The sequence below is a fragment of the Xiphias gladius genome, chromosome 9 (genome assembly GCF_016859285.1).
Source record: "Xiphias gladius isolate SHS-SW01 ecotype Sanya breed wild chromosome 9, ASM1685928v1, whole genome shotgun sequence".
NCBI lineage: Eukaryota > Metazoa > Chordata > Actinopteri > Istiophoriformes > Xiphiidae > Xiphias > Xiphias gladius.
In genome coordinates this window covers 3,181,470-3,193,502 of record NC_053408.1, presented here as the reverse complement: position 1 = coordinate 3,193,502, position 12,033 = coordinate 3,181,470, and the positions used below count along the sequence as shown (strand labels likewise).

Here is a 12,033-nt window from a genome sequence, read left to right as displayed (position 1 = left end):
TTACACTGTACAGGTATAAGTACTTGTGCAACTGAAATCATTTGGTGTGACTTGCCCTTGTTTTATTTAAATTAAAAATATCCTTTTTGATAAGTTATTGGTACAGTAGTGTTTTGTGCTGCACCTCACAAACATCTTTTCACAATGTGTACAGTACTGATATCTAATTTTTAATTTTTTTGTTGAGGAAGTTTACATTTCTATAGTAACTCATCTATTTATACTCTTGTTTAGTGACCCCTGTTTATCTAGTTTATCTTCTATGACTTTTAAATAAACAACTCTTTATTACTTCCTGTGCTCTACAGGATTTTCCCAGAAAAGACTTGTTGCTCATTGGATATTTGCAATGCTGGGTTACTTCCTCTGATAAGTAATAATTGCATAAATGTTTATAATACTGTTATGCATCATTAATTTCAACCAGAACCAAAAATGGGTTACACAAGTAACGTGCATTTACATGGATTCAGTACCTCTCATCAGCCAATGCTTGTAACTTACATTGATATACACCACTTTTACTGTTAAGTAATGCCAATTAATGCATACCCCTTATTTCCTACAGGTCCTGCATGGTCACTGTGCATTATCAGACTACTAGGGTGGACATGCAGAATAAATAAATAATTAGTGACTTGTGTGTATGTGTGAATGACAGACAACAACTGCCTATCCAACTACTTGGAAATTAAACCAAACTTATATCTACATAAAAGTCTTGAGAGGCAAAAAACAAATGTCAGGGTTAAACAGCTGACGTCTCTGATAGTTATCCAATGTGCTGCACTTATCCTTGCTCGCTATACAGGTCAGTAAAACCACCCGTCCATCTATCTTCTTATCCTGCTCTGAGGCACAACAGCAACAGGCTATGCAAAGTTGCCTAAACTTCCAGCTCCCAAGCCACACCCTTGGGCTCCTCCCGGGGCATTCAGAGGCATTCCCACAATTTCTGGGACGAGTACTCCATCCAGCATGCTTTGGGTCTCCCCAGTGTTTGAAATACCTCCATAGATGCGTCCAGTGGTTATGCACCTGATGTGGCTCCATCACAAACATAGGAGCTACTGTTAATTTAGGGGCAACTCATTTATCCGCAATATCATCCCATGGCCAAAGGTGAGGACTGGTCAAAAACATCACCTTCAGGCTCAACCCGAATGCACACACACACACACACACAAAATTTTATATATATATATATATATATATAAAATTTATGAATACCTTTAACTCGGCTGTCGAAATAGCTCCTTCCCAGGCAAAAGAGCAGCGGTTCCTTTGGGGGTGAACCCGAAAAAGGCAACTCATTTCGGCCACTTATCCATCATATCATCCTTTTTTCAGAGCCACTGACCACAGGTGAGGGCCGGTTGAGAGCATCGCCCTCAGGCGCAGCCAGACGGACACAAAAATAAAAACTAAATAATAGTTATTATTATTTAGGAATACATTTAACTCCATTGTTGAAATACTCAATTCAATAATCCAAGGGGCCATAATTCCAGTTACCACACGTGGAAATAACATGACACCTAAAAACAGAAAGAGACAGAATAGTGAAACGTTAGTTGAATCCCATTTAAACATTTCAGCACAGAGCCAGGTTCAGTAAATAAAGTTGCGAGTCTCTAGGGTTTTTTTTTTTTTTTTTTTTTTACGTCCAGCTGGCATGCTAACGCTAGCTGGCTAATGTTACCTATCATTGAAAATTTATAATGAAAAAGTTTTAAATGTTGAATAATGTCAACACCGAGCTTAGAAATTTAAACGTAAGTTACGAAAGGGGCTTCTTTGTTGATTGTGGTGTGGAGAATGCATTGCCAGTGATTTTAGTGATAGAATTAAGAGTAGTTTCTCTAAACGCTAGTTGAGAAGCTAACGTTAGCCAGGCAAACGCCGCTAGCAGGCTAAGCTAACGCTCGTTAGCTTCTTTGCTTCCCGATCCCCCACCGACTTCTCAATGGCTAACGTTTTTTTTGCACTTTTGGCAGAAAAGTGAACAAAAAAAATCCAGCCTCCTCAAATCGAACAGCTGATGGTTCGGCCAAATGAATGTTTTTCCTGACAAGCGGAGCGTTGCTTAATTTAGAGAAAATAACAACACAAAATCTTACTTACCTGCTTGTCCTGTTACTAACCGTTTACGACTTGATAACAACCCTCCCCCGCCTCGCTATTGGTGGACGCTTCCATTTGAGGCTTCCTATTGGCTCCCGCAGCTGTCGGTCTTAGCGAATGCCCGTACAGCGGAAATGTGGACGAAAGTTCATAGCACAAAACTTCATTATCAAAAAATATTGTTTTCATTTGAAAATGTTTTTTTGAGTCTCACTACCACCCCACCATTTCAGAATGACTGCTTTTACTGCGCCATTATAAGGCTGTTGTTTACCTCAATCGCATGCTAGCTACTCACAGCCCAGCCTGATGTAGTTTCACTCAAAGTAACTACAGTATCTCATATTTTCAATGCTTTGTCTTTGGGACTTTCCTCAGAATTGAGCCAGCGATTTTCACAGCACACTGCAAATCAGAAGCAGATAATGCCGACTGCTGCAAATGTGTTTAATCAATATATTTAATTTGATCTTGTTCATTAGATCTAATGCTAAACAGATTTTTCTGGTGGAAGGAGATTTGAATAGTCTGGTTCTCTCAGTTTGTCCTCCCCCCGCACACGCACACACACACACAAATAAGAGTCCGGACGGACAGGGACGCACATCACTAATAATAGTGAAGTTTAAGCTGGAGCTGGTGAGACAGGAGGTAAGTGCAGGCAAGGGCCTGGGGATGGATGGAATTATAAATGAGTGAGGCAGCAGTGGGCCAGTGGCGTGGACATCCAGGATTTAGCTTTGCAGTGGGACAGTTAGAGCAGGGTCCTGAGAGCGTAGCAAGGAGTGACCTCCCTAAATCCCATTCACAGCTAAAAACCGAAAGACATTGCCGGGCAGCCCCCTCCGAGGCAGCCTTTTTCTACATTTAGCCGCACGTTGTCAGAAACGCATGATGGAAAAGGAGTTGAGAAACAGCTTGCCCACTCAGTTCTGCAGTGTTTTAATTAATGAAGCGTCTTTCATCAGTGGTGAAAGACGAATTCAAATCCTTCCTGAAGTAAAAGTACTAATACCACACCGTGAAAACACTTAATTACAAGTAAGTATGCAAGTATAATCAGGAGAATGCAGCTATGCAAGTATTAAAACTACTCAGTGCAGAAAAATGGCCCGTTGCACTATTATGTATTAAATCATTCGATTATTATTACTCATGCATTAACGTTAAATCAGAATTTTACTTCGTACTTGATTGAAGTGGATTTAATTTTTAATTAGTTTGTTATCGGACTACGACCAATGATTATTTTCATTATGTGTAAATCGGCTGATTATTTTCTCGATTAATCGCTCGATTGTTTGGTTTGTAAAAGTTAAAATAGTAAAAATTGTTAGAAATTCCCGTCACAATGCGGAGCCCAAAGTGACATTTTCACAGTTCTTTGTTTTGTCCAACCAAGACTCCAAACCTTTTAATCCATAAGTAATTCAAATAATTCGAAAGAAAAGCAACAGATCTTCGTATCTGAGAAGCTGGAACAATTCAGTGTTTTGGGGGTTTTTTTTGTTTCATTTTTGCATGAAAATCCACTTAAACAACTAATGAAAAAGTTGCCACTTGTATTGCTGGGTAGTTTATTTCTAACCAAGTGCCATTTTTTAGTAACTGTAATCCGCAAGGTAATAGCTTTCAAAAAAAAAGCAGCGGATCAAAAAATGTAGTGACATATAGTGTTAGAGCTGCACTGATTAGTCAATTAACCGATTAGTCAGCTGACAGAAAACTGATCATCTGCAACTGCTGATTAAACATTACATCTTTCGAGCATAAATTCCAAACAATTTCTGGTTTCAGCTTCTCAGAGGGGACAATTTCAGTTGTACATGTCAGGTGGAGAAAGGAACCTGTTAAAACCCCAACCAACACACACTCAGACACGCACACACACACACTCTTTGGCGCATTTTGAGTTTCTTGCTCTTACTCCGCACCTTCTCAAACTGGCTAGCGGTCATTAACCTTTCTCTTCATACGGCCAAAAGGGAATTTACTATATGCAGACCAAACCTCGGCTAAGTAAACTCTGTTCAACCAGTATTGTCTCAGGTGGTCAGGTTTGTTCCCGCCAAGCCCTCTGTCAGCTATTTAGGATGTTTGTTAGAGAGTGGTTTGGGTGGAGGGAGTGTGGCATTTAAGACTCCAGGGGAGGTGAACAACAGAACCAGGTCTTTTGGCAGGAAGAGCAAATGTAAGATCGCTGGCTAATTGACTATTCGGTCTGTTTGTGGTTTAAAGGTCTTGGGGAAATGTTTACAGGAAACCTTCAGATCTCTCGGGACAAGTTAGTTAGAGTTGTGCTGGATCTGAACGCAAGAGCACACACTGACCGACGGCTCGGTTGGAGCCATACAACTACAGTTCAGGGTGTGTCCTTAATATCTTTACCGACCGAGTCACTGAGTATCTCAAAGGCCCCTGTCGTAGCGTCGGAGGAACTCAGGTTCATCGGACCAGAGCCAGTGTTGCCGACTGGTGTTAACTGGAAACTGGATTTGTCCTCGCTGCATTATTGATGCATGCTGTCGTTCAGAGAGGTCCTCGGGTCACGAGAACATCCATTTTCCGGCTGTATATGGTGCCGACTAAGGCTTCACCAACAATCGTTCCATCTGGGGTTTTTTTTTTTAATCCCGCTTCTGAAGCTTTTTCTTCTTCGATTTCTCTCCATCTGGCCTCTTCTTTATTCTTTCGGCTCATCGTCGTCGTCTCTGCAACCTTGTCTTTATTTTTCAGCTCATCGCTCAATTCAGCTTCACCCATAAACTCCCTTGGAATTTACAATTACTTGTCACAGGTTGAGAGCACATTAATATATCGTGTGTATTTGTATGAGAGTGGTGTCACGGCCAGTTCGTGGCCTTCGTCTGATCTTCGATGGGTCACCGACTGGTCAAGCCTTAATCCTGCTCGAGAGCACTTCCTCTTTACCAACCGTTTAGATGTTTGTGGATCTTCTGTTATGCTAATTTTGCCTCATAATGGAAGACTCCTGTTACAAGGGCACTAAAAAAACAAAACAAAAAACCCCCAGAGGAAACATCTAAATGTAGCTGTGGCGAACCAGCACTAGATGGAGCTGAGACATCACACTCAGCTCTGATATGGTCAGCGTGGACTGACTCGGCCGGTGGCCACACTCTGGTTTTCAACTGTAACATTTTCTAACATCTCCAGTGAGACTTTACTTCAAATCCCTCCAGTCAGCGTTTATAATCAGTGCGCAGTCATATGTCAGACGGTTTATAACACACCTCTGTGTAGTTGTAGGCAGACAGTATAAGGACATTCTTGTACAGCATTTGTCAACAAGTAGAACTTCTCCCGTGAACACGTATTTTGTATTATTCCAGCTGTGTTTTACCACATTGCCCTTCATCATCTGTTTACGCCCCGGCCTCCACTCAATGGGCGTCCACAGGAGGAGACACAGTTGTCGACCTGTACGTTAACAAACTCTCGTACCTGCTTACGACTACGTCAGAGCCTATTATAATGTAGGGTTGCTGAAGAGGTCACGTTGTTTTTCACCTCGAGCTACTTCCCGTTCTCACAAACACGCCAATCCAAATAAAATACAGTACCTGTCTACCTGTGGTACCTGCCCAACCAGTGATGGAGGGAAGAAGTAAAATTTTGTTCAAGTCAAAGTAAAGAAGTATAAAGACTTTTACCAAAAGTATTCGTTATGCACAATGGACCATTTCAGAATAATATATAATTTATTGTAAGATAATTAATGTGTAATTAACTGCGTAGGGATACAATCTTTGATAATACGACGTAATTTATTTGTTGATTATATTTTGTATCAATAATCTGCAAAGTAAACAGAAACAAAAGCTGTCGTATAAATGCAGTGGCGTAAAAAGTACGACATTTACCTCTCAAATGTAGAGGAGTAGAAGTGTGGAGTAGCATAAATGGAAATACAAAAGTACAAATACCACATAACTGTACTAAAGTACAGTACTTGAGTAAATGTACCTAGTTACTTTCCTTACCTTCCGAGTTTATTAGAAGGCATCAGGCTCATTCACTGGAGCAATATGAGCTCGGCCGGTTCTTCTAACAGAGTTAGGTCGTTGACGCGTGGAAACCCAAAACCGGTTACACGAGTAACCCCGTTACAGGCCGAACTCTCACGCATATAAATGCTCCACTGAGAGCCAGCTGGCGTGACAGCTCCCTCACGGGACAAAGCCCTTCAGGACCACCAGGATCATCTGGATCCTCATTTAACCTCCTAACACACTGTACGGTTGGCACGGCCCTTTGATTCCCCTCTAGATTTACAGTCATTAACCTCATCTTATTCCACGGTGTCTGACATGATTTATATTCTCTGTCAGCTCCCTCCACCTCTGGGTTGGAGCTATGTGATGGGGTGAAATATTCAAATCCGAGACGCCATCTTTCTTGTGGCTGCACCGTTAAATCAAAAAGGAAAATGTTCCGGATGTCTTCTTGTGCATCATTTAATACGCACGTGCCCAGAATTCAGCCTGACGTGTTTCGTATCTCCGGACACTTTGGAGACACCCCTTGAACGGAAAATCAAAGTCACGTGGGTTTTAACAATGTTTGGCTGCACAGCGGGAGTTTATGCCGAGTGACCCACCATCGGGTTTAAGAGGTCAAATCACGGAAATGGTGGACGCGCTGGACGAATCGCTGATTTTCCACCAACACCTTCGCTGAATTGCATGATTGTGAAGATGGAGACAGACTGCCATTTGTAATTTGAAAGGGATGCAGCCTCTTCACTACAACATCCAGGACACTGATAAACCAGCAGTTACACTAGTACCACTCCACACAGGCAAACAAACAGCCATTATGCAATCAGCAGAGCCGTTACACCAAGGGGGATAGGAATTAAATCGTCCTGACTACAGTCTAATCAGCCGCCGTGGAAGCTAGAAACCCTGTCTGTAAAAATAAATCCGTAAGATGGCAGTAGGTGTTGGCTCAAAGCTGCTCCGTAGGCAGTGACTAACCTTCTTGAACTCTTTAAGCGTTCGGATGTTAGTTCCCATCCAGTTTAGCGCTGTGTTTGTGCCAAGAGCCCGATATCACTGCGCATTTCTCTCCGTTTCGGATCCGCGCTTTGCCAGTGACTTCGCAGAAGAAAAAAAGAGAAACCTCTTCTCTTTGTTTGAGGTCATGGGAGGAAACACTAAAATGTTCACTTGGGCAGAACAATCTTATTTAAAAGCTGATGTTCTGTTGTGCACCCCTTTGAGTGACACACACACACACACACACACACACACACACACACACACACACACACACACACACACACACACACACACACACACACACACACACACACACACACACACACACACACACACACACACACAGAGCTTAAAAGGATCACAAGATGCTCCAAATGTATCAGTTGTTTGCTTTCATCTCGGGGGAGCGTGGAGACAAATGGCAGTGTGATCCTGAGCTGAGCCTTTAAAGCGGGTACCACACAACAACAGCTGAATGTGTGTATGTGTTTGTTTGGTTTTTTGTTTTTTAATGGAAAGCAAAATTGTGATGTTGTGTGTGTAAAATGTGCTCTCTAAATAAACTTGACCTGATGTCTCAGCCATTTGTTAAATTTTTCATTCAGTCGAATGCAACACACAGTTTATTATCTCTTGACATCTTTTTTCAAGTATGAAAATAACAATATTGGAAATAAATAACAATAAATAATATTGTGAATTACACTGTGACTTTGATTGACCACCACATATACCACTGAATTACAGAGAAATCAGTGCTGCAATGACTGTTTCTCTTTGTTTGACCAAATGCTTTTTACTGTGCTGGAATGACAAACATGTCACCAACGTATTTCTGCTGACATTTAACTTTTGGTTGCTGCATTAAAAAAATGAAATAAAATAAAAAAAACAAAAACTGACATTACATGAACTTTTCTTGTCGGGAAACTTTCTTTACATGGCAAAAAAAGGTGCATGACAACTAGCGTTTTCTTTCATTTGAGCACAAAGAGAAAACCGCCAATCACTCTGGAAGCAGCTACACAGGATGCTAAGTTACAATAGATGAGTAACATCAGAATAACACACGTCACGGTGGCATGTGAAATGATGTTGTCTCAAATAATCGGACATTTTATCACAACCAGAGCTCAAACATCACCTGAAAGGGATAGAAAACAAAAAAAACACACAAAAAAAAGAAGAAGAGAAAAACAAAACAAGAAAAAAAACAAACAAAATAACAAAACCAAAAACAAAGAGACGTGATTTCCGAGCGACAAAAATTTGAGGTCCATATACAATTTGACAAAAATAGCAGTTCATAAAAAAGCACAGGTGCTAGGCAAACTGGTATAGTAGGAATGTGGACTGTGAGTTGCTGATCACATGGATAATGTGCCCATATGATTTACAGTGTGTGATTTGTCTTGTTTATTCCTTTTTTTTATTTTTGGTTTACATTTGTGACGAATCCACTGGATTTTAACAGCCCGCTCTAGAATTTATATTTACATTACATCAGTAAACAAAGTTACCGCGCAGCTCGAATCTCATGCCTCAAGTCGACCGAACGCCACTAGAAAGTCACTTGGCAGACACGAGAATCAACGGCTTCCCGGCTGGATTTCTCCGCCTCAGCTGATGATCCTCTGGATCTGGTTTGCTGGTGGAGAGGCAACAAGAGTAAGTCTCTTTATTTAGCTGAGAGGTTTGTTCCTGATAATATACATCCATGAATGTGAAAGTAAATACTGTAGAAGTTGGATCAAAATCATCTCGACTCCCGGTTCTCTTCACTAGCATTTTCTGCAGCTTCCACACATCTTCTTTCTTTATATATCTTATGTTATGACTGACCAACACATGTACAACCCTGAAGAAAAAGCTAGTCAGTGGAACTCAAATGTGAAAGGTGTCACTCATAGAGCATTATCACCTGATTCTGCACTTCTCCTCAGCTCTACTGACCTTTTTCATTTTTTTTTTTTTTCTTCTTCTTCATCGTCTTTCGTCTCACTGCTCTCATCAGCATCAGTTGCAGGTGCAGCAGGCAGCGGTTTTCAGTTAAAAAAAAAAAATTTTTAAGGACCGCACCATCCACTACCTGCTCATGTGCTCATGATCAACCAGCAGCCAGGAACAGTCGGAGACCAGCTGGTGAACATAGTGGAGCATTTAGCTGCTAAAGAGCCAGGGATTTCCCTCAGGAGCTGGTGGAGACCAGAGCAGGTCATATGTGAGAAGCATGTCCACAGAAAATGATGATTTGATGAGGAGGTGTCTGAAGGGAACGTGTTCAACGTTTTGAAAAATACACTTCCTGGCTTACTTTCTGAAGAGATTGGAAACGCTCTCACGGGTTTCCACGTTACGTCTGGAGCCGGGAGGCGAGTGTCCGGGTGCCTCCGGTCTCTAGCTCCATTCCCAACACGCAGACATGAGAGTTGTATCTGTCTTCTCGTGTAAATTCCCAAATAGGGAAACAAATTACTGACCCATTATGTGCTCGACTGTAATGACAGCAGCGAATGCCACAAATGCATTTGGGGGGTAGACGTATCATTTTGGAGCGAAAGTCTCCAGGTAGAAAGGAATGGAATGTGTTCAACCCTTCTGGAAAGCTGACGGAAGCAGCGCGGCTGCACCGAGCTGACTGAGCACGGAGGAGGACGGCACAACACCGAGCTAACACAAACACTGTGATCCGACTACTGTTTGTGACGACAAAATCACAAATAAAGAGAGAAAATAAAATTTGAAAGACATTTCCAATAACTTAAGTCACTGAAGCGCTCGAGTCCAGTGGCCGCTGGGGTGGAATCCAGTTCGGTGTAGTCCAGTGGCACGAGATCCAAGTTCTCACTGACGTAAGACGGCGCGAGCAGGAATACGACAGAGAGTTTCTATGGCAGGCAAAGGTGACGGACGATGAAGTGCTGTACATTCACATCCAAACTCCAAACTCATCTTTTGATCCACCAACCTCTCATTTCATAAAGTCTGCAGTGTCCTTACTCCCCGTCCGCATCCATTTTCTCCTGAAGGTCTCGTGTATAATGTCCCTCCTGAGGTTTGGGAGACTGATGCAGTCTCGCCTCGCCCCAGCTCAGAAAGCGTTTTAATGTCCTCCAGCGATGTGGCGGAAAATGGAGGATCCTCCTCTCTCATAGCGACGTGGACTGCTTGATGCTGTGAAAGCTGACCCGTGAAGGTGAAGTGGGGATGGACATGGCCTGGGTCATCCTGGCCCGGATGGAGTGCTGCTCCTGCCATCGGTGGAACCGCTTCCTCACAGCCGAGCGCACCTGTCGACGGCAAGCCGGAGGAATTAGGAGAGAGGACCGGTTCCGTTGCTTTACGCTGACACTGGCGTCTGAGATACTACCTCTTATTGTTTTAGGTGTTTTGAAATAGTAAATAATATTGTGCATATTAACTTACACGGATGCCCAAAGCCAACATTAAAATAAAGCTATGTAGAACAGAAGTTCTATTAAGTTTAAGACATATGGAAAATATCAAATGTACACAAAACAATTGGTTTTGTGTACTAAAAGTCATGGAACAACATGAAACCAGATTTTCTACGAGATCTAAAGCAGACGGATCGAAAGCAAAAGAACACGGAGTCATTGTGAAACACTGTAATTAAGCAGAAATTTCAGTACAGAGCCCAGACTGCAGAACATCGGTACAGCGTTAGTCAAAGTCAAAATTATGACTTTCTAGGAGATGGAAAGTGAATTTCTGTGACGCAGTAAAACTAAAAATGATGACTCGTTCAATCAAAAGATTAAATTTACGAAGAGAGAGAGAATGAGTCGCTGAGCCGAAACTATAGGACAGTTATCAGGTCGTAATTATGAGATTCTGTAACAAGTACAGATACAAAGTCCATTTTATGAATTGATGAGTCATATTTATGAAATATTAAGCTAAAATTCTAAGATATTGAGTCTGAATGATTAAATATTAAGTCAGCTTTTGACTTATTACCACAGAATTCTGGCTTATGGACACCAAAGTCTGATTTAGTATCTCATGAATCAGACTTAAAAAGTACAAACTCTGGCTCATCATCCCAAGTGTTACTATCTCGTCATTTGAACGACCATGAGGATTTTCATTTTTATCCTTCCTCTCCCTTCATCATAGTTTCAAAGTAAGAGCTTTAATCTAAACTGCTGATCCACATAAAATACCCAAACCTCATTTTAACACTCTGTAATGTTTTACAGCTCCGTTCATCAGCGTGTAAACCAGCTTCATGTCTGGCTGGTGTCCCCCGGCCCAAAGTAATATAATTTAATCCTCCGCACGTTTTAGTGCTAAATGTTTTCCTTTTCTCTTGACTGTGACGGCGGGTGTCCTCTGTTCCTCCGCCTCGTTTCCTTCCCTCCTCGGCTACTCTGGGTCTGAAACAAAACACTAAATCGGTGGCCTCTGTAAGCTGCACACACCGGTTAAGCCCACTGCTGGAGCTACAGCACGGTCCGTGATGAGGCATCCATTCGTCGTCCAGCCGGCGAACGCAGCGTGGGGCGTGGGGCATCCACACGCCCCCGGAGGAATAACTCGTAAGGTGACGGTTACGCCGCGCCACGATGTGAGGCGCCGTAGCGGGCCCAAGCGTCCGATTAGAATTCAACCGACAAACCGGCAGGTTGCCTCGATTAAACCCAGAGTTGTGACATAATCCGCATTATCGCGCTAAAAAGGTCAGGTGGTAATACCGTTATACTTACTCCTAGTTTCTGGCTCAGGTGGCACCATCAGGGTCTACTCAGCCACACCAGCACGTATTTCACAGGTTGTAGTTAAAGCCAAAACGGTATTGATCGAAACTCTGGAGAGCACGATGGGGCGGTTATTTTAAACAAACACTTTCAAAGCTGTCCAC

General features: G+C 42.3%; 2 protein-coding genes across 6 annotated transcripts in view; both read right to left on the bottom strand.

Annotated features, from left to right (window-relative positions):
• Positions 1-1,538, bottom strand: part of LOC120794019 (KAT8 regulatory NSL complex subunit 1-like) — a 31,702-nt gene extending 30,164 nt beyond the window's left edge. The window contains exon 1 of the mRNA XM_040134553.1: positions 1,231-1,538. The gene's annotated coding sequence lies outside the window, so the exon portion shown is untranslated. The remainder of the gene's footprint in view (positions 1-1,230) is intronic.
• A 6,237-nt stretch (positions 1,539-7,775) lies between these two features.
• LOC120794740 (corticotropin-releasing factor receptor 1-like) overlaps positions 7,776-12,033 on the bottom strand; it is a 69,634-nt gene continuing 65,376 nt past the window's right edge. For all 5 annotated transcript variants that reach the window (XM_040136007.1, XM_040136008.1, XM_040136009.1 and 2 more), the window contains one exon: positions 7,776-10,438. In XM_040136007.1, coding sequence (XP_039991941.1) covers positions 10,298-10,438 — 141 coding nt within the window. In that variant the 3' untranslated portion in view covers positions 7,776-10,297. The remainder of the gene's footprint in view (positions 10,439-12,033) is intronic.